The 23308-nt window shown below is 40.9% G+C and overlaps 3 protein-coding genes across 3 annotated transcripts in view; all 3 read right to left on the bottom strand.

The window, feature by feature from the left end:
- Positions 1-488: 488 nt before the first annotated feature.
- Positions 489-4839, bottom strand: LOC126404898 (alpha-2,8-sialyltransferase 8E-like). The gene is made up of 7 exons (XM_050068300.1): positions 4497-4839; positions 3838-3912; positions 3626-3700; positions 3041-3185; positions 2586-2698; positions 2374-2463; positions 489-2304 (listed from the first exon to the last, which is right to left on the bottom strand). Exons 1-7 carry the CDS (start codon positions 4595-4597, stop codon positions 1830-1832), a joined length of 1074 nt encoding a protein of 357 aa, XP_049924257.1. The 5' UTR covers positions 4598-4839; the 3' UTR covers positions 489-1829.
- A 3567-nt stretch (positions 4840-8406) lies between these two features.
- Positions 8407-12772, bottom strand: LOC126404900 (alpha-2,8-sialyltransferase 8E-like). The gene is made up of 7 exons (XM_050068301.1): positions 12445-12772; positions 11800-11874; positions 11598-11672; positions 11111-11255; positions 9530-9642; positions 9315-9407; positions 8407-9241 (listed from the first exon to the last, which is right to left on the bottom strand). The coding sequence occupies exons 1-7, from the start codon at positions 12543-12545 to the stop codon at positions 8770-8772; spliced, it is 1074 nt and encodes a 357-aa protein (XP_049924258.1). The 5' UTR covers positions 12546-12772; the 3' UTR covers positions 8407-8769.
- A 4636-nt stretch (positions 12773-17408) lies between these two features.
- The window catches only part of LOC126404897 (alpha-2,8-sialyltransferase 8E-like), a 14699-nt gene continuing 8799 nt past the window's right edge, over positions 17409-23308 (bottom strand). The window contains exons 2-7 of the mRNA XM_050068299.1: positions 21175-21246; positions 20995-21069; positions 20122-20266; positions 19778-19890; positions 19222-19314; positions 17409-19137 (exon numbers count right to left, since the gene is read on the bottom strand). Coding sequence (XP_049924256.1) covers positions 18660-19137; positions 19222-19314; positions 19778-19890; positions 20122-20266; positions 20995-21069; positions 21175-21246 — 976 coding nt within the window. The 3' untranslated portion in view covers positions 17409-18659. The remainder of the gene's footprint in view (positions 19138-19221; positions 19315-19777; positions 19891-20121; positions 20267-20994; positions 21070-21174; positions 21247-23308) is intronic.

Raw genomic sequence — 23308 nt, 5'->3', positions numbered from 1 at the left:
GTTGCCAGTTCTCACGCTGCTTGCCTGTGACGCACCTTTTCACCTCGCAAGTTTCACGCTGACACTAGCGTGAGACTTGTCAAAACAATTCTCAAAAAGAAAGGAGTCATTGCATTTGCCAAATTAACAAGAGAGGATAAAGAATTAAGAATTTGTTCTAGGCAGTATTTCACAAAATTTATTAAGTTCCCCCTAACTTACCAACTCACAAAACTCTTCTACACCAGTGAGGAGGTGCCCAAAAACAGATCAAATCAACTGCACAATAATATTGATCTGACCTAACATTCTCGGTCAGAGTGTGCGTGTCTGTGTGAGAAAGCCTATTTAATATTCCAATAAACTAATGTTAACATACAGTTGTTGAAGAAGTATTCAGATATTTTACTTAAATACGATTCATAATTAATCTGGAAAATAAAAACAGTGTTTGAGGTACACATTTCAAGTTTTCAATGATTACAAAGTGTACTTTATTTATTTATTTTTCATATTTTTCATTTTTCTTTCAGTAAGCAAAACACACATGTGCCAACTGGGCACACAACATATAACAAGGGGAGGATCTGAGTGTTACATGAGACAGCAGAATCAACAGTACAGTATACATACAAACATATATCCACACCCTTACTTTTCTCAACAGCTCAGTCAGTTTACAGATAGCAGTCAGGTATAAACACTTATTCATATGTATGCACACCACACCCACTCTTACTTATTCAACATGCATCTTTGTATACTACATCTTTGTTTTTTAATGGACGTACACATCAAAACTAAATAGTATAAAGATTCTGCATTTGGGAAAAGGGAAAATGATTGCTTAGAGGGCGTGGCTTAATACAGTTAATCTAAATGTTTAGACATTTCACATTCCAAACAAAACAAATCATAATAAATCACTAGTATGTTCGAAAGACCTGAATTTTTTCTGCACATACACAGAATTCTGACAAGTTTGCTACCCTGCAACCTTTAGTTTATTCAGAAGTCTGTCACACTATATTTTTAAGAATATGCTAAATTAATTAACTATATCTCAACAAATCTTCATTTACATGTAGCCAAAATTGACAGACATTCTTTGGACACTAGATATCACATTTAAAATGGCATTCAGTTCGGTTTAACAGTGAGCCCAGAGTGACATTTGATAACTTGCTGTAATTTGGACTGTATGCACAGCACAGCATCATCTAATTTTTAACCAAATGTTATTAAAGTATTTAACAATGCACCCAAAACCAGCAGAAAGAATGATTACTATTTGTTTTTCGCCAACGCTTTACTGTTGTAGTGATCTAAGACTATCAAGAGAATGTGTTGCATGTGATGTTATAGCCGTTATAAGTTGTCAGAAGATGTCTTCCTGGTGAGCGGTTACAAGGTTGATCTGTGGGAGAATAAATATATGAGAGCAACACAGAATACCTGAGAGCCTTATTGCATTATATTCCATTTTATTTTCAATTGTCAATATGGTGCTTGAATTTTGTATTTTATTTTACATAAATAAAGACATTTCCACCAAAAATTTTTGCATAAAAACATCACCAGGATGCTGGAAATGAAGTATCAAGTTTCCTGTGGGAGGATCCCCAGACACCCTGCTGAAATGGTGTCCCCACCAATGAAATGAAACACCCTTAGACCTGCTTTCTCTGGAGCTGTACCCACTGATCAAGCTTCTTTTTGCTTGTTCTAACACATCGTGGCCAAACCGATGAATCAGTTGACTTCTAATGCAAAAGTATGTGAAAGACTAAATGAGTGAATGGGCTACAACAATTTGTTCTTGTCCAGTCAGCTGACCCTTGTACTGGGAACTACTTTTCACCTGATTTGCAGTCTCCCAGATGAAGCCTGAGCACCCCCTGACTGTGCAGCTGCAACAAGAGGTCAAACTCAGCCGGCATTGAATGGAATCCGCTAGCTTTTTTGTCATCATAGTAGTGGTTAGTCAGCGCATAGTGTCCATGTGGGTGATTGCTAAAGGGCCAGAACCCGTACAGATGCACGTTGGTACAGAGTTCCAGTGCAAGGCTAACCATCATTAGTCCGCTACTGAGCCGTGCTTCTCTTAGGCGTTGGGCGCGCCAGAAGCGGGTTAGACACTGGAGGTAATCAGGGTTGAAGAAGACAGACCGTATGGGGCTTCCAAAGTCCGAAGTTGTGTAGGCAGTCCGTAGGCACACAGAAGTGGAGAAGCCAAAAGAGAAGGCGGGAAGGAGCAGCAGTGAGTTGCCGTAGGTACGCAGACTCTCCACAAACGGTCGTCGATACCCATTTAGAGCCCCGTACCTGAAAATAAACAGAAGTCAAGTAACAAGACAAAAGAAACATTACAAGGTCTTCATCTCTTTTGCTTACTTCTTTTTGAGGATTGTTGGGTTTGCTGTCACAAGGTCAGTCTTGATGCCCACATCTTCCTCATAGTTTTTCAAAGGAGGTAGGTTGCACCTGAACAAACAACAACAAGATATAGAAATCGTCAAAAGCAATTTTCAATCAAGGGGAATTTAATTATTATGATAAAGGTTGTCATCAGCCTTTCAGTGCACTACAAGAGACACCTTTCTCACCTGATAACAAACTGAGCTGAATCGATCATCTTTCCACAGCTGCTGTCGCTCAGGATCCCTCCATTTCCAACAACAGCACACGTGTCCCGTGTTTTGTTTTGAAAAGGATGCTCCTGGAATGAACACCAGCAGAAAAGGTTTTACAAAATAATTAAAATTTTTGGAACTTCCTTGTTGGCTTCATTTCATCTCCGCCTGGAAAAGAGTTGAGAGTCCTGCCTTTCCCATTCTGCCTCTTCGGTCCTTCCCTCAGCCCCATTCTCACTTCCCCATCCCTCATTGTAATTCTCCATTTGTCCACCAGATGGATGTCTGAGTGGACACGTGACCCTTGTCAGAACTTGCCAGACAAAAGCAGTGAAATAATCTCAGTGATGAAACATTTCAGGAACAATCAAGACACCAAACAAGCAGCAGGTGATAATGATGGCAATATTCATGAGGGTCAAACATACCTTTGCGAAGATGCTGAAAATCCACGACGTCACGTTGAGGGATCTCCTCTTTTCCCCGTCATACACAATCTTGGATCCCACCGGAGTGTTGGCCTGAGTAATGATGGCCTTGTCAAAACCATTGCACTCAGAGCTCAGCTGTAATCTGGGGAACCCAAAGGTATTTATTAAATAACATACAAGACAGTCAGGAGCGTTGACACTGACTGAGTTTCATCATTAGCAAAATACAGCAGGAGCCAACGTCCTCATCTGACTCATCATGTAAATTTAGGCATGGACAACATAATTTGCACTATTTGGATTTTACAAACGTGTCTTCACAATTTGGCCTCTGTTTTATTAAAAGTTGCAAAGCTGTAGGCCATTTAGGTGATTTGTTATGAATCTTTTAAGGGTTTTTAAACTTTTGAGAAACTTTTTGGCATTGTAACTCCACCATCAGGACTATTGGCCCCCAGGTTCTGTTGAGAAAGTTTAGCATGGGACTGGAACTATATGCCACGTTGGGTTCATTTTTATGCATGGGAAGTTAAATCTTAGGAGGAGAAGGAGAAGGATATTGGCAAATACAAGGGGGATTACCTGAATTTCTGGTAATTGTACTCCTGCTTCTTCCAGGTTTTAGGATAAATCTCTTTTACTTTTTCAATGGCCTTCCTGTGATACACACATGCAAACACACAAACAAATACATAGTTAGGTGTATAATCTCTGTAGTGTTGACATGACTTGCTCTGATGAAAGCATAAATAATTGTTAATTTAGGTAGAGGCAGTGATGGTGTTTGCTCTTACTCGCAGCGTTTACAGAGTTCAATGGGTGAAGGGTGGCTTTTCTTGTGGCGAGGCGGTCTGTGGGACGTCACGTTGCTAAGGAGACCAAAGACAACATCAAAACAGGAGAAACAGGACAGGTGGGTAGGATTAGGAAGGTTGATGCCAGGAAATCAACTGATGATACAATTGGCTCTGAGCCCATATTGGCACTGAAATAAAGCATTTTGGCTTAACCAGTTAAATAATAACAACAAACATTTTGAACAGAATGACATCCATTTGTCAAAGCATGTCATTTCAAGCTTGACATTTCAAGCATAGACTCACATGGTGCCTTATGAAATGTATTCGCATATGTCTGGACAAAAAGAGCCAAATCAGCTTCTTTTTCTCAACATCAAAAGTCATTTCACACTCAGTACTTTTTTCCACAGCTTTGTGCACTCTGGCAAAGAGTGACATGTGTGAAGGTGGACAAAGACTGTCAAAGTGTTTGACAAAAGTGACAAAATCTTCCCTTATTATATCAGCATCTTTTTCTGCTCTGGTCTTACAGTCCTCTCAAACCCAAGCTTTGCCTCTCGATCTTTTGCTCCCATTAACACACATCCAGCACACAAAATGTCCTCACTGTTATATGCTCTATAGGTGGTTGGGAAAGGTAGCTTCACACTTACTTGTTGTCAACCTTGGACCTGATGAGAGTGATGAGCAGGGTTCCCAAACAGAGGAGAGTAAATACCAAAAAGCACAGTGACTTTAGAGTCTGTCGCCTCATGACTCTCCCCTGCTGCTGAACTTCACCTGCTAGCACTCTCAACTTTTTTTCTCACACTCTTGTCTCACAAGAGTGTTAATATTTGGCCTTTCTCCTGTTTCATGTTTTATTTTACCTTACTCCTCCTCCTCCAACTCCTCCTCCTCTGCCACTGCCCCCTCCCCCTATTTCTGCCTGTCTGGTTTGACTCAGTAGCCCTATTTACACCTTGTGTGTTCTTGGTTTTTGAGTTTCAGTTTGCTGTGTTCTTCCCTTCCTGTGTTACTGTGCTGTTTTCCCTCCTTTACCCAGCTACACACCTGTCCTATATTACCCTCATCAGTCTTTCCCTGCTCCTGAGTTTCTCCCAGCCAGCTACACACCTGTCCTGTATCAGCTTCATTAGTCCCTACCTGCTCCTGAGTTTTAACTCACCCAATCAGGTCTCTGTCTCATCACCTCATTCCCCTGAGCTTCTCTGCCCCCCGTCTTCATGTGCACCTCACCCCCTTGTCAGTCAAGTTTGAATTTAAGTCCTGATTTCAAGATTCAAGATTCAAGATCCCTTCATTGTCATTCAGCAAAACATCAGTGATGCAAAGCAGAACTAATTTACGAGCATGGTACGGTTACAAACACAGATAAATAAAAAAGAAAAACAGTATATAAAAAGAGAGCTTTATGAATAATAGGCCTACATATATACATACACATATGATTGTGTTATTGCACATACATAAATAAATAATATTGCACATTTGCATAGCAGCTGCCTGGCTGTGGACACAAAAGCACAATCAGCGGTGTGTTATTTTGTTGAGCAGTCTGATTGCAGCCGGGTAGAAGCTGTTACTGAACCTGACAGTGCCGCTACACAGGCTGCTGTACCTCCTGCCTGAAGGCAAGAGGGAGAACAGTTTGTTGCAGGGGTGAGTGGAGTCTCTCAGGATGCCGGTCACTTTAGCCAGTAGGCATTTTTGAGCCAGATCCTCTATAGGTGGCAGTGTGACCCCAATAGTCCTTTCTGCTGTCCTCACCACCCTCCTCAGGGCCTTTCTGTCTGAGGTGTTAGAGTTCTCATGCCAGAGAGAGATGCAGCTGGTCAAAACACTCTCAGTGGTGTCCCTGTAGAAGGTGGTGAGGATGGATGGATGGATTGAGATGAGCCCTCTTCAGCCTCTGCAGGAAATGTAGACGCTGGTGAGCCTTTTTCCTCAGAGAGGAGGTGTGCAGGGACAGACAGGTTATTGGCCACATGAACCCCCAGGAACTTAGTGTTCTGTACAGTCTCCATAGCAGTTCCGTTGATGAGGATTGGGGTATGCATGGACCGTTTCCTCTTGAGGTCAATCACCATCTCCTTGGTTTTCTCGACGTTCAGTACAAGGTTGTTGTTCCTGCACCAGTTTGCAAAGAGCTTCACCTCCTCTCTGTAAGTGTTCTCCTGGTTGTTCTGGATCAGGCCCACCACTGTTGTGTCCTCTGGGTACTGCTGGCAGGCCATTCCATCCTCTCCACCCTGAAATTCTGGAGGTAGTCTCTGATAAACCCTGTGGGGGCAAGCGTTGTCATCTTGGAGGACAGAGTTCGGTCTCAGACTGTGGAGATATGGCATTGCCACTGGTTGCAGAATTTCATCTCAACCTCTCTGCATTGAGATTGCCTCTAATGATAACAAGCCTTGTTTTTCCAGTGAGGGAGAAGCTTTCTCCGCATCTTCTCCACACATGACCTTATGATCCAACTGCCATAGGCAGAATCTGGACTCATCGCCGAAGATAACGTTCCTCCACATGTTCAGGTTCCAGTGCACATGTTGCTGACACCAGCGCAAACAGGCCTGATGGTGAAGGGCATTCATGGCAGGCCTCCTGGAAGCCCTATGAGACCAGAAATTGGCTACGTGCAATCTGTTCCAGATTGTCTGTGCAGAAAGCCGTCAGCCATATCGTCCTGCAAACCTTGACTAAAAATAAACTGTTTGGCACTGGCAGAGAAGATTTGGCAAATTTTTCATGGGCGCAGGCCACATACTCAGGTCTGCTGGTCATCCCACAAATGCATGTGTAATTGTGGCACCATTTGAAAGGGAAATAAACTTTCCAACGGTATATGATTTATTGCCAAGAAGCATTGTTACAACAAAGAAATAATTTACCAAACACAAATTTCCTTACTTTTTGTACTTAGTTTATTATTTTCTTATGAGTAACCACTCCAGTGGTGCACAATGGGTGGTTGAAGCTTAGTGTTGAACCATCCAGTTTGTCCATCATAGCCACACCAACAAAAGTTTCTTCCAATAACCAGCGTAGAAAAGCAGTAGCTTCAAACAGTTTCCATTTTTTAAAAAGTCCATGCTTTAAAAACATCTTTATAAATGGAGAGAGTTTGGATAAATTGAAAAAATAAATATCTGTAAAAAAAAAACAAAGCAGCATCAATTGCAAGCCCACTTACTCTCCTCAGAGTGTTACACACAACATCCTTCCAAACAAGAAGTTTGTGTTCAGTTGTGAGATATTTCTGTATGAACAGAATATGAAAAGTTGCTACTCTACATTCAGTATGTACAAGGCCTTCCATGGGTAAGAGAAGAACAGCTTAAGGTACCCAATCACCCATCATACTTTTTCCTAGAGCAGGCATGTCCAAAGTCCAGCTCAGGCCCTTAGACCCCTTTTAAACTGTCCTCGGCTTGATTCTCAAAGTATACTATATGTGGCCTGCCACACAATATTGGTAAATCAAGCAACATTGCTTTGCATTTTTTCTGTTCACCTTACAATGGTAGCAATATTATACAGTTTGTAGACATGCATCATGTAGGAACTATCATAATGCATGTGGCTCAAAAAGACATGTAAAGGGTTAAAGTAGGACGTGGTGCACAAAAAGATGTTCAGTTTCACCTCAGCTGACTTGGACACAAACAAGAAGTTTTGAGATTTTTGAGGTAAAATTTGAGGTACACAGAAGACAGCGAAATTGCCTGATCAGGAGGTAGAAGACAGACTTATAACTGGGGAGAAAACAGAGAGGCCAAAGATTAATAGCCTGGTAAAAAAAAATTCTGATGTCATGAGCTCAACCTTGTGTTTCGCTCTCTGTATTAGTCTGAACTTGGTGCCACCCCAAATACTTTCAGTGGGTGGGAGTACTTACCTTGACAAACTTCTTGAGCCAATCAGCACAAAGCACTGGGGAAAATCTTCATCACCAACAGAGCCAGCTGATAAATCAACCTTTCACCAAATCCAGTCAGAAGAAAAGCCAAAATGTCTTTTCCTCACAAAAACACTGACTACATGCTCTTGTTTAATTTCTGTTAATGACACTGTTTCTGCAATAACTTCACTTATTGCTTTGTTTACTCTAACTTTAGAGTTAGCGCTTGTTGCTTCAGGAGCTGCCATCACTGTTCTGCAAGCTGCGGCCTGCATTGTGTGTCTTCAACCACAACACAGTCCCTGATTGGCTCCAGTTGGATTTTAATGTATTGAAAATGTTTGGAGCGGCGACGAGTCCAGTCTGATACAAAGAGCAAAACAGAATGTTGAACTCACGTCATCAGGATGTTTTTACCAGGCTAAAAGTTTAACACCACTGAGAGAGACTGACACCTAACTGAAGGTAACAACTAATAGGTAGGTTGATGCTAAATGGTGCTAATAAATCAGTGGATCATATGGTGTCCCAGCCAAATCTGTAGTTTGTAAAGAAATGCTGCATGAATCTTGGCAGGTTTGGGGCATGGCTCATTGACACTATATTATAGAAGCTGAGACCTCTAAAGAAAAGCTTTTTTTTTTGATAAATATTTATTCACTTTAACATTTTTCCAAAAAAGAAAGATAGAAACACCCACATGATTCTAAAACTGGCTCAAAAAGAGTTATCTAGTTTAGTCACCTTCATTATGTAAATTATTTCTCTGAATGAGAAATACACTGTTCAGACTTTAAAAAGTATGAAAGGCAATGCTCCGATTTACACAAGACCGACACAAGTCTTAAGACAAAAGCAAATTATCCCATGGTCAGTTATTTAACGGTCATCAGTGATTGTGTAATATAAGGCACTTCAATATAAACCCCCACAGGGTCCTCAAAAAAGATCCTAATTTAAATCAAAATAACTCCCTCCGGCCTCCAGCTGGAACATTGGTGATGATAAACACAGTTTTGGGAACTTTAATCTGATGAACAATCTTCCAGGTGAAGCCTGAGAATCCCCTGATTGTGCAGCCGCAACAAGAGCTCAAACTCACTCGACATGGTGTGGACTCCTTTTTTAGGTGCTACGTCATCATAGTAGTGGTTATTCAGGGCGTAGAGTCCATGCGGGTGATTACCGTAGGGCCAGAACCCGTACAGATGCACGTTGGTACAGAGTTCCAGCGCCAGGCTAACCATCATGAGGCCGGTGCTGTGTCGATTTTCTTTTAGGCCTTGGGAGCGCCAGAAGCGGACCAGACTCAGGAGGTAGTCGGGATTTAAGTACACAGGCCGCATGGGGATTTCAAAGTCTTCAACACTGTAGGCAGCCCGCTGGCACACATTAGTGTTAAAGCCATAGGAGAAGGCGGGACAAAGCAGCAGGGAGTTGCCGTAGCTATGCAGGCTGTCCGCAAAAGGACGGTGGCGCTCCAATAGAGATTGATACCTGAAAACAAACAGCAGATGTCAAGCAACAAGACAAAAGGAAGGATATAAGGTCCTTAAATCCTCTTGCTCACTTGAATAGAAAGATGCTTGGGTTTGCTGTCACAAGGTCAGTCTTGATGCCCACATCTTCCTCATAGCCATTTTCCAAAGGAGGTAGGTTGCACCTGAACAAACAACAACAAAATATAGAGATCGTCAAAAGCAATTTTCAACAGAGATGAATTTAATTATGTTGATAAAGGTTGTTATCAGCCTTTCAGCGCACTACAACAGACACCTTTCTCACCTGATAACAAACTGAGCTGAATCGATCATCTTTCCGCAGCTGCTGTTGGTCAGGATCCCTCCGTTCCCAACAATAGCACATGTGTCCCGTGTTTTATTTTGAAAAGGATGCTCCTGGAATGAACACCAGCAGAAAAGGTTTCACAAAACTTTTTTTAAAATATATATCCCAATATCACAAATCAAAATTTGCCTCAGAGGGCTTTACAACGACACCCACTGTCCTTGGACCCTCGTAACAAATAAGAAAAAAACTCCCATACAAAATAAATTTACATGGGGAAAACAATGGAAGAAACTTCAGGAAGATCAACTGAGAAGGGATCCCTCTTAGAGGATGGACAGATGTGTAACAGATGTCGAGTGTACAAAACAGACCTGTGGGACTCTAAATCTTCTGTGTGATGGCAAAAGCTGATATTCTTTAAAAAAAAAAAAAAAAAAAAAAAGTGTGTGTAGGGTTGAAATGGTGTATGTTGAAGTCATGCATTAACCTCAGTAGTTGCAAAATGCCTTGAGAGACTCATATCACAACACATTAAAAGACTGCCTCCCTCCTGCCTATTACCCATATCAGTTTGCATACCAAGCAAACAAATCCACTGATGATGCCGTTTCCACAGCCCTTCACACTGCTCTGTGTGGTGAGGCCCAGCAACGAACCGATTTCTTGAAGAAGGAATAGACTTGAGGTGAGGCCAACATCATTCTACCGCTCCACCATAGGGAGTGTGCTGACATACTCCATCAAGGTGTGGTACGCTGGCTGAACAGCACCAGACAAAAAAAAAAAAAAAGGCTACAGAGGGTGATTAAGACAGCAGAAAGAACCAACGGCTGTCCCCTGTCCTCCCTGGATGATATCGCCAGCTCTTGTTGCCTCTCCAGAACAAAAAAGGCCATCCATGAACACCTCCATCCCGCACACCACCTGCTCAGCCTGATGCCCTCTGGGAAGCGGTACAGGTGCATACAGAGTAGGACAAACAGACTGAAAAACAGGTTCTTTCCATGGGCTGTCAGGACACTCAGTACCCACATGATCTGAACTGTCGATACTCTGCAATACTTACCCTTTCATAAGCTAATATAACAAGTGCAATATCTCACTTCCTTATTATTTATTCCAGATAATGAAAGTTGTTTTTTATACCCTCTGACTGAATGATTCTTACAGTTTGCAGATGTAGAAAGCACAGTTTTGCTGTATAGGTGTCTGTACAATGACAGTAAAGACTTATATTATATTGTATGAAACAAATATAACTTGCAAAGGGGGTGAAACTCAGCAGCGGAACATTATACTGAAGATCAAGAGGTCCCCATTTCAAATGTGGGTGCTGTCTGTGTTTTTGCCCCACAAAACAGTTTTGGGGAAATTTCATAACAAATTAAAAAAAAGCCATGAACCAGTGTGTGTCATCATGTGTGTCAAAGAGCCAACATGTGAGTAGACACGTGACCCTTGTCAGAACTTGCCAGCAGTGAAATAATCTCAGTGATGAAAAATTTCAGGAACAATCAAGACACCAAACAAGCAGCAGGTGGTAATGATGGTAATATTCATGAGGGTCAAACATACCTTTGCGAAGGTGCTAAAAATCTTCGACGTCACCTTGAGGGTCCTCGTCTTTTCCCCGTCGTACACAATCTTGGATCCCACCGGACTATTGGCCTGAGTAATGATGGCCTTGTCAAAACCATTGCACTCAGAGCTCAGCTGTAATCTGGGGAACCCAAAGGTATTTATTAAATAACATACAAGACAGTCAGGAGCGTTGGCACTGACTGAGCTTCATTATTTGCAAAATACAGCAGGAGCCAAGGTCCTCATCTGACGAAAGATAAATGTGTTAAGATTTTATTATTTTTATTTTATATCAGAAAGCAAATGGACTCAGCTGCAGCTGTTCATTAATGTGCCCCTCCTGAGCATGGCTTAATGTACAGTTCACTGGAACTACATTTTAATTCATACTCATCAATTTTTATTCCAGTTCTGGTTATCTTTTTGTTTTGTGTTATTTATTTCAAAACTTTAAGAATAAAATCAATTAAAAATAAATTACCTGATTTTTTGGTAATTGTACTCGTGCTTCTCCCAGGTTTTAGAATAAAGCTCTTTCACTTTGTCAAGGATCTCTCTGGAAACACACGCACAAATACACAGTCAGGTGTATGATCTCTGTAGTGCTGACATGACTTGCTCTGATTAAAGCATAAACAAAAGAATGCAGTTTAGGGAGAGGCAGTGATGGTGTTTGCTCTTACTTGCAACCTTCACAGAGTTCAGTGGGCGGAGGGTGGCTTTTCTTGTGGCGAGGCGGTCCGTGGGACGCCACATCACTGTGGAGACAAAAGAGAACATCAAAACAGGAGAAACAGGAGAAACAGGACAGGTGGGTAAAAGGTTGATGCCCCAAATGCAAACTGAAGATATAACTGGCTCTGAGCACATAGTTGGCACTGAAACAATGGCACCCTAGCTTAACCCTTTAAATTAGTTGTTGCATGTCAAAGCACTTAAAACATATAAAGGCATGACATTTCAAGCATAGACTCACATGGCGCCTTATGAAATGTATTCACACATGTCTGGACAAAAAGAGCCAAATCAGCCTCTTTTTCTCAACATCAAAAGTCATTTCACACTCAGTACTTTTTTTTCCACAGCTTTGTGCACTCTGGCAAAGAGTGACATGTGTGAAGGTGGACAAAGACTGTCAAAGTGTTTGACAAAAGTGACAAAATCTTCCCTCATTATATCAGCATCTTTTTCTGCTCTGGTCTTACAGTCCTCTCAAACCCAAGCTTTGCCTCTCAATCTTTTGCTCCCATTAACACACATCCAGCACACAAAATGTCCTCACTGTTATATGCTCTATAGGTGGTTGGGAAAGGTAGCTTCACACTTACTTGTTGTCAACCTTGGACCTGATGAGAGTGATGAGCAGGGTTCCCAAACAGAGGAGAGTAAATACCAAAAAGCACAGTGACTTTCGAATCCGTCGCCTCATGACTCTCCCCTGCTGCTGAACTTCACCTGCTAGCACTCTCAACTTTTTTTCTCACACTCTTGTCTCACAAGAGTGTTAATATTTTGACTTTCAGCTTTTCATGTTTTATTTTACCTTACTCCTCCAACTATTTTGACTTTCAGCTTTTCATGTTTTATTTTACCTTACTCCTCCAACTCATCTTCCTCTGCCACTGCCTCCTCCCCCTTTTTCTGTCTGTCTGGTTTGACTCAGTAGCCCTATTTAAACATGTGTCTTGAGCCATCAGATCACATGTAGACAGCTCTAAGTAGGCTACAGGTGTGAGTGCACCCTATGTTGCCTATATGAATTAGTCTCACTTTGTTTTCCCTCGGTCAGTTCATTATAGGGAGGATTGTGTGTTCTTGGTTTTTGAGTTTCAGTTTGCTGTGTTCTTCCCTTCCTGTGTTACTGTGCTGTTTTCCCTCCTTTACCCAGCTACACACCTGTCCTATATTACCCTCATCAGTCTTTCCCTGCTCCTGAGTTTCTCCCAGCCAGCTACACACCTGTCCTGTATCAGCTTCATTAGTCCCTACCTGCTCCACAGTTTTAACTCAACCAATCAGCTCATCACCTCATCACCTCATTCCCCTGAGATTCTCTGCCCCCTTTCTTCTATTAGAGGCCGTTTACACGTTGCCGGCTATTTTAATAAACGGACATTTCACCTTCTCCGTTTACAAAAAGATCTTCGTTTACACTTACCCGTGTGTATATATACACAAGAGCATGCCAAACCTGTAGGTGGCAGTGTAACGACAAGCTCAAGCCTTCCATGTATCCATTGTCACCATAGCAACATAGGTCACACTTTTGACACAGGCGCAAGTTCCGGCGCATACTGTGACGTCGGCTGCCTATAACTCCGTTTATCTCCGTTTATCTCAGTTTACATGCAAACGCGCAACCAGAGTTTTCCAAAATCTCCACTCTGGCCGGAGTTTTTAGAAAGACTCGTTTTCAGAGGAGAAATCTCCATTTGCGTGTAAACGAAGGGCACAAACGAAGGAAGATGTCTCCGTTTATCAAAATCACCGTGTACGTGTAAACGGCCTCTCAGGCCTCCTAAAAGTTCTCCTCCCTGCTCCTGACATTTTTTCACCTTTGGAGCTCTCTCAATCCACTCAAGCCAATCCCGGCCCTTGGGCCCATTTTAAACGGTCCTTGGCTTGACTTTCAAAAGCCCTTTTTAAACAGGAATTGTGTAAATTTGCAGGAAAGCCCAATCAGTCTTCTCTCAGCATTGGCAGTATAAAAACAAAATCGGGGAGTGCGGCAAAATGCCACCTACCTACTTTTGTTTATACAGAATGTGCCTTTTTCGGGGCAATGGGGGGCGTGAGCAAGTAACAAAACATGTAGCTCAGCGTGTGACGTACACTGACGTGGGAGGGAAGCCGCGGCTGGTCAGTCCTTTGGCAATCCTCTCGTAAGTCGGCCCGTTCTTCACCGTTGCCGTCATCTGACACCTTCGTTTGCGAGGACAAGGAGGGCGCACAATTCCTTGTCTCCTCAGTTGCTCATCTTTACATCGTCTGTCAGGTTTGCGTTTCCCTCTTGCTACTAGCTGCTTGCTAATTCCTGCTATCAGCTGTTTCCTGTTTATCCACCGCCAGTGGTCGCACGTGCGGCGTCATCAACAGCTCCTCCCACAAGTCTTCAACAGCCCCTCACTTTGCAGAAGGCCACCCCTGTCTTTTTAAACTAAAAGCGTTCCGCCAATATGACTACCCTACGAGGCGGAAAATTGGGCACCTCAGATCAACTCGCCAATCCAGCTCTGTGTGTCTAAACACTTGCAGCTTGCCGGCAAAATGGCCCAACATTCACAGAAAATCTGGCAGTGTAAAAGAGGCTAAAGTATACTATATGTGGCCTGCCACACAATATTGGTAAATCAAGCAAGATTGCTTTGCATTTTTTTTTCTGTTCACCTTATAATGGTAGCACTATTATACAGTTTGTAGACATGCACCATGTAGGAACTATCATAACGCATGTGTAATTTTTTGGCTAATGTGTTTTCATGATTTGACAGTAAACAAAAAAAACGGAAAACAGAACCTATGTGATGCGAGAAGCAGCTGGCCCCAGGCATTTTCGCATTATCTAATCTGGCCCCCATTAAAAGTTTGGACACCCCTGTCCTAGAGCATTGATATCTTTTTCCTTGGCGATCAAGACTGCAACATCATCCACATATGCAGACAACATACGATATGTGCTGTGTCAAAAACGGGTAAGATCAGACCATCAATATCAGACCATATTCTATGCAGGTAACAACCTTGTCGGGCCCCCTTTTTACTTTATTTGGGGAACTCAGTCCCCCATTGATCTTCAGCACACTGTCAGTGGCTCGGTACACAACTGTGATCAAAGCCGTAAGACTTGGGTTGAGACCGAACCTCTTCAGGACCCTCCAAAGGTAGCAATGCTCAACCCTGTTAAAAGCGTTTTCTTGGTTTCTTGGATGAACCTGGCCGTCCAAAACATCCCTAATTAAAACAAGTTGTCTACAATAGACCTATATTTGGTAGATGCAAGGATCTAAGAAATGCAAAGCATTTGGTAGACCCTTAAGTTACAAATCAGAAAATGTAAACATCATTACACCTGGCTTACTTTACAGTAATTGATGAAAACAACACATAACAGCATAAAATTACTTAATTACATTAACAATTTACCCACATCACCATAACTTTTGAAATGTTGCTGATAATACCAGTGAAAACTAATTAGTTGTCAACTGTAGATTAATTACCAACTAATTTGATAATCAATTAATCAGTTTAAGTTTTTTTAAGGAAAAAAGGAAAAATTTTCGGAATCCAGCTTCTTATAAATGTGTATGTAAATTTGTTGGTGTCTTTACTCCTCTATGACAGCAATCTGAATATCTTTGGGTTGTAGACAAAACAAGACATATGAGAATGTCATTTTGGGCTTTGGGAAACAGTGATCGGCATTTGTGGTGGTGCTGGGTGATATGTAGAAAATCAAATGTCACACTATTTTTGACTAAATACCTCAGTATCAATATTGACCAGTGGTGCTTTCACACAATATCTACACAATGGGATTTTTGATGAATAATCAGTAATGTGGATATAATGACTTGTCCCTCCTCCTCCCTTCTTTTCAGTTGCAGCTCCAAGTTTTCTTTCTCATGTTTTTTACAAATTACTAATATTTCAAAATAATCAAAAAAGTACACATTTTTACCACTGAGAGTTACAAGCTCAGTGTTTGTTCAGATTAAATTATGTGTCCTCACACAATTTTTTTTTCCACTTTTTTCCCCACTAAGTGCCTGTTGTCAAAAGTCAAGTTCACAGTCAAACTGCCTGGAGAACAGGCAACAAATATGGTGACTGAAAGGACGTTTTTGTGATTCTGTGAAGTACAAAACTTGCCCTCATGCAACGAGCCTTTGGGCATGAGCAGAGTGCTGCAGTTGTGCATGTGCAATGTCTAGGATGGCAACGTGTGGCAACAGGCTAGTTTCTCTAAAAAGAAAATAACATTTCATCCCATTAATGGCCTAATTGGCTGGATGTATTAACCCTGCATAGATATGTCTACCATTGTGAATTTGGGGAAAGGAAAAGAGGAGTTGCACTTTGCAAGGCTGGTTAGTTTTATTTTGTCGACTTGGTACCCTGCAGCAGAACACAAAGGAGAAAGTTAGCGAAGTGGAAGCAAAGATAAGCTACTCCGAAAAGCTAAAAACACAAGTTCTCAGCCACTGAGTCGTCATCAGTGTGACGGGGCCTGCTGGACATCAGCAGCTACAGGGAGCCATCGCCCCACACTGTGAAGACCCATCAACTGGCCAACGACCTGAATATGTTTTTTTTATTATATTTATTTTAAACTGCACCACAATAGTTTGATTTAATTGCCTTGAGATAACTATGACATGGATAAATGAGAATATCCACAGATGTATCTGTATCTGTTCAACAACAATATTATTTGTCTGTGTATGTGCATTTGGATAGAAGACCATCAGTGGGCATGGTCACACTGCATCGACAAACTGGAAGTCACTTAAATCAGCAAATGTTGCATTTTCTGACCTAAATTTCAAATAATAATATCAAATTGATTTAATCATGGCATATAATCAATTATAAAAAAATATACACATTCTCATACTGTACTTTTCATCTCTTTTTCCCCTGTCTTATTTGTATCTAAACTACATTTCATAAATTGTCTGAACCCCACCATGATGGATGGATGGATGGATATAAATATATGCCTATTTCTCACACTGAAGCTATCATCCAAGATTTATGATGATTGGATGAATCATTAATGATTATGGCCAAGTTATTGCTAGGCGACACCATTTGCAAAGGTTTTTGATTGATAGCGGCCATGTTTTTTGTTTGTTTGTTTGTTTGTTTGTTTATTTTGCTTACAAATGTGCATCTCAGTTTGGCGTTGATAGAGTCAAAATCAAAAAAAGTATATTAATTTTACTGTTTTTCACAAAATCCTTACCACAGATGTATTAGGGTTCTGCCTCTTTGGGCTATTTGTTATATGAAGTGTAAAGAAAAAAAGAGAATCAATGGAGGAATGCTTATAATAGTGCTATGCAAACTATGTCAATAAATCAGTGGCTCATATGGTGTTCCAGCCAAATGTGTGGTTTGCCGAGAAATAGCTTACTGCATAAATCTTGGCAGGTTTTGGACACTTTGTGACTCAATGACATTAAATCATGGAAGCTGAGATGCCTGGAGAAAAGCTTTTTTCCCTGGTTAGACACTTGAATTCCACTCCAGCTGCTGATCACATACAAACAACTTTTTTTGTGATAAATATTTATTCACTTTACCTGCATTTTCCATTTCATCTCACGTTGCTCACCAAAAAAAAAACCACACACACAAACATTCACATAACCCTAAAGGGTTGATGCTCGAATGTTTGTTCTGGAGAAATAAGTCCCACCTTACTATGTTGTGATTGGCTAAAGCACAAAACGTTGTTTGTCCAGTCATAGCTAACAAAGGGCCAGGGGCCTTGAAATCCCAGGATAAAAACAGACAAAATCCACAGCTCCACATCTAGGGGTTTGTAGACACTTGAGAAAAGCAGACAGAGGGCCCTTGGCCATGGGCAGTAGGCATGTAGCTGTGGACTCAATGCATATTGCTGAGATGCAATGACTGCAGTCAAAATCAACACTCTTTGTCTCCTGGCGAAACAAAGTCTTTCAAAGTCCTACCCCCGTCCCTCCGGACCATCCATTCCAGCATCAACCATTCCACAAGCTAGCCCCCAAACAGTTCTCGAGTTTGGTCACAACAGCTTGTACATTATTACTGTGGATAAGAAAATCACTCGGTAAGTATAAAAGGCAACACTCCCAGTTACACAAGACCCACTCAAAAACATAAAAGACACACTGTAACAATGACAATGACAAGCCCCAACCAATACATTCATCCTTGTACTTGTGAGAGCTTTAAAATCAGGCAAAGAGACCAATTTACGTGGTTTCAAATCTTTTTGATGGTTATTCCAAGTGAGAGGAGTGGAGCACATAAGAGATTTTTTTTCCCAGCTCAGTCCAAGCACTAGGAACAGACAACAAAACTGAGTCTTGAGATCTCAGACTATAGCTAGTCAGATCTCTGTTCAATCAAAGTACAAATGTACGTAGGGAGTTTACCCAGTATGACTTTATAAATGAACAAATACCAGTGATTGAGCCTACGAAAGGTCAAAGAAGGCCAACCAGCCCTAGAATAAAGCGTACAGTGATGAGTGAGGCCTTTACAATTTGCAACAAATCTCAGTGCACTATGATATGCAGTATGTGCAAACAATGCGCGGAAGTGGAACATTTAAATCAAAATAACCTCCAGCAGACACCAGCTGAACATTTGTGGTGATAAACACAGCTTTTTACATACAGCAAGAGTGTTTTTGTAACGTTGTCTTATGATTGGTGCATTTTGATTTCAGTGCAAATGTTTTGGCTACTGATGAGCCAAGTCAGTATTCCATGTAAGTCCATCCACAACAGTTTGTTCCTGTCCAGTCAGCTACCACTGGGTATGGGAACTACTTTCCACCTGGTCCACAGTCTCCCAGGTGAAGCCTCAAAACCCCCTGACTGTGCAGCCTCAACAAGAGGTCAAACTCAGCTGGCATGGCGTGAAAATTTTGCTTAGCTTTCATGTCATCATAGTAGTGGTTCGTCAGGGCATAGAGTCCATGTGGGTGATTACTGAAAGGCCAGAACCCGTACAGATGCACATCGGCACAGATTTCCAGCGCCAGGCTAACCATCATTATTCCAGTGCTGAGCCTCATTTCTTGTAAGCCTTGGGAGCGCCAGAATTGGGCCAGACTCTTGAGGTAGTCAGGGTTGAAGAAGACAGCCCGTATGGGGCTTCCAAAGTCCGAAGTTGTGTAGGCAGCCCGCAGGCACACAGGAGTTGAGAAGCCAAAGGAGAAGGCGGGAAGGAGCATCAGTGAGTTGCCGTAGGTACGCAGACTCTCCACAAACGGACGTCGATACCCATTTAGAGACCCATACCTGAAAATAATAAAAATCTTAATAAGATAAGATAAGCAACACGACAAAAGGAACATTACAAGGTCCTTAAACCCTTTTGCTCACTTATTTCGGAGGATTGTTGGGTTTGCTGTCACAAGGTCAGTCTTGATGCCCACATCTTCCTCATATCCGTTTTCCAAAGGAGGTAGGTTGCACCTGCAAAAAAAAAGACTTAGGCCCTTTCTACATGTGTACAGATATCTTTAAAAATTTATATTTTTACACTCCTCTTTAAAGAAATAATTCTGTCCACATACTAAGTTTAAGTGTAATGTAGTCATTGGTCTAACCAAACCAGTTGTCCGCCATTGTTGTTGTTTGTAGCATATGCTTATTTCATAAAGCAACAATTGGCATGTGCAAATTTAGGACATTACATCACCGTTTCCCAAACACTCCACATGTCCCCACAGATAAACAGATACCAGAGTTTTAAAAAAAAATATGCTCCTTCGAAAGTGTTTTGTGACCTTAAACTGTGTTTCCATGTAGACGAGATGCCAAAATCTTTAGGACAATATTAGGGTTGTCCCGATCAAGTTTTTTGCCCCCAGTCCCAATCCGAGTCATCCAGGCTGTCATCAGCCCTTCAGTCCACTACATTGGCCACCTTTCTCACCTGATAACAAACTGAGCTGAATCGATCATCTTTCCACAGCCGCTGTCGCTCAGGATCCCTCCGTTCCCGACAACAGCACACGTGTCCCATCTTTTGTTTTGAAACGGATGCTCCTGGAACAAACACCACCAAAAATTGTTCAATATGAAAAAAAAAAAAAAGTTTTCTTTATATCTTAAAGCCGTAAACCATGCTGGGTAGTCGCGTGTGTCAAAGAGCCTGTATGTAAATAGACACATGACCTTGGGCAGAACTTGGAGAAGAAAAGCAATGACATATCCTTTGTGGTAAAACATTAAGATACCAAACAAGCAGCTGCTAAAATTCATGGAGGACAAACATACCTTTGCAAAGGTACTGAAAATCTCCTGGGTCACGTTGAGGGTCCTCTTCCTTTCCCCGTCATACACAATCTTGGATCCCACCGGAGTGTTGGCCTGAGTAATGATGGCCTTGTCAAAACCATTGCACTCGATGCTCAGCTGTAATCTGGGGAACCCAAAGGTACCATAACTCATATGACCACCCAAATTAACTATTCCAATATGTTATTTCAGAGGCCTTGGAAAGTTCAATCAATATTTCTGAACATGTGCTTTTCTCTCTCAAAGCCAGAAACCAGAGGAGAAAGTTTCAAACTTACGGTATAAAGTCTGAAGCTGCTCCACCTTGGTGCTCTCAGTATCATCCATAACATCTTTCTCAGTTTATTGTCTATGGAGCAGCTCCAAACATTACACCATATGAGATCACAAATTTGAGCTTTAGCATTCTAGTTTTCAAATTTGGGAGAGATTTGTTTACTTGTTTACAAATATTTTGGACTGTCTGAGATCAGAAGAACAAAATATATTAATTTTAAAATGAAGTTCCCCTTTAAGATGTTTTATATTTAGACCTGTTAGAAGGAGATTCAGTCCTCCTCATATGTTTCATAGCCTACTGTACATTTTGTAGTATTTTGGTCCCTATATTGATTATATCAGAAAGCAAATGGAGCCAGTGATGTGATTCATGTGCAATTTATTTGAACTAGCTTTTAAATCATACTCATTGTACGTATCTGGACAGTGAGTGACAAAGTGCGGACAAATTTCTGCCTGTATGGACTAAAGACTGGAGATGCAGCGTATCTGTGCATGCATGGACAATTATTTGCAAAAAGTTTATTGATTTTGTTGCAATATTTAAGTTAAAATGAATTCAGAATAATTTACCTGAATTTTTGGTAATTGACTTCCTGCTTTTTCCATGTTTGAGAGTAACGCTCTTTCACTTTGTCGATGACCTCCCTGTGACACACACAAACGCACGCACACAGTTAGTTAGTTAGTTAGATCTGATAAAGATATGAACAAAAATGTCCCTTGAGAAGTAGCGATAATGTTTGCTCTCACTTGCAGCCTTTACAGAGTTCAGAGGGCGGAGGATGGCTTTTCTTTTGAGGAGGTGGTCTGTGACGTTCATTGCTGTGGAGCGAACAAGAGAGAAACAGGACAAGTGAGATAAATACTGATGCTCTGAGCTCAATTTGCCTTCGCTTCATAATAGAATCTGATTCCGCTTTATACACCAAGTACATACAAACAGGGATGGGCAGTATTTCTATTACTTGTATTTAAAATATGTATTTCAATTACATTTGAGTATTTTGTAATTTGTATTTGATAAGGCCGATAAACAGCAAATGTAATTTGTAACAAAATAGTTTTGGGTAGAGTAATTTTGTATTTAAAATACTCAAAATACTTTCTCCACAAATCAAAAAACAAAAATAATAGGCTACACATTCTTATAGTATTGGATGTAACAATATTTTTTACTTTTTTTAAAAGTATTTTTATCTATATGTTTTTTTAAACTTGGGCCATTCAGTGTGCCCTTCAGTGACCTAGTGGTCTGTTTTACTGGACTGTGCATAACATAGGAAATTGTATGTTGTTGTGGTTGATGCTTGGGATGAGTATGCTACAAATGAATTGCCTCACATGGGATCAAGAAAGCTGTCTGAATCTAAATCTGAATCAATAAATAATATTTTAGGGTAGCCTACATGTCCCCAGCTTTTTTTTCCTCTTTTTCATTTGAAAAAAGTTGAACAAAGGGCTCCAAAGGCTCCAAGTTAGACAGCAAACAAGTTAGCTAGCTACAGTAGCTAGAGTATCTTGCTGCTGTTTAGCTAGACCGTTGGTGGACAGTTCACAGCACAGCTAGACTAGACTTGCCAGGCATGCTGCTCACGTGGGTGGACCCACACTACCAGTAGACTACCTTGCTGCTCACGTCTTCCAAGTTCAACAGATTGTCTGTCAAGGTATTTTATCTGAGTGTGACAGATGTCAGCTGGCTTGATGTATGATTTATGTCTGGGTCTGGCTACATAGCCTATTTTACAAATACATGGTGATGATAGTCATAATATCAAGCTAGTGATGCTTATGCTAACTGTCTAGGTTAGTGCATTACTCATGGTCTCAAATTTTGAGCATTTTTGGTCAAGGACGTTTTGAGTTATTCACGAAAAGCTTTGTGGACCAACTGACCAACCAACCGACCGAAAGAGTAACCTATAGAGCTGTGTGTCGCTGCTAAAAAGAAAGAGAAAAAAAGTTTTTTCTGTATTTGAAAATACAAAATACATGTATTTTATTTTGATACATTTATTTGAGGGGTATTTTGTATTTTGTACCAAAATACATTTTGATGTATTTTTGCCCATCTCTGCATACAAGAAATTTGACTCCGGTCTTGAATTTACATCCATTATAAGTGCTTGTCAAAGTGTTATTGGAGGTGTCTGAGGACATAATGGAAAAGACCCTACAGAGAAATTAAATGTTTTTCCTTATTGTAACTGGATGGTTAGTGGGACATCCCCTGCAGTGTGATCTGTCCAAGTGTCTTGTGTCCCTAATCACGTGCAGAGCAATCTGGAAATCCATCGGTAGAAAAAAAAAATATATATATATTCTTCCTTTACCTCTGGAGGCACTGCCCGTAATTTTTCGACTAACGGAAGTGCAGGGGCCTCGGGGATCGCTCACCCCTTTCACTTTCGGTGGTGCCCCCAGGGAATCGCCTTGTTGTTTACAAATACTTCCAGGTAAAAAAAACAGCAGAGTTTAGCTATATGTGTATACATATATATATATACACACACATATATATATATATATATATATATATATGTATACATATATATCACATTTTTCACGTCACTATATCACCATTTAGACTAATCTGATGTTTGTAAAGTCTATAAACATTACTACTTCTGTGTGCACGTTTTGTAATTAATAACATGGTTATCATAGGTTAGCTGGGCTAACCGTTAGCTGTTAGCTGTTAGCCATTAGCGGTGTCTGTAATAACTCAGTAACTCAATAAACGGTCTGTGAAAAAAATATTTTTCCAGCAGATATCTTAGTTACAACATGATTGAGCTAGCAAAGCAGTTTTGTGTTGCTATGTGTGGTATTTAATTTAATTTAATTTAATTTTTTTTTAATTTTATATACTTCATTAATCCCT

This window comes from Epinephelus moara, chromosome 18, assembly GCF_006386435.1.
Source record: "Epinephelus moara isolate mb chromosome 18, YSFRI_EMoa_1.0, whole genome shotgun sequence".
Lineage (NCBI taxonomy): Eukaryota > Metazoa > Chordata > Actinopteri > Perciformes > Serranidae > Epinephelus > Epinephelus moara.
Note: the sequence above shows the minus strand (reverse complement) of the source record. Positions and strands in the feature narration are given on the sequence as shown.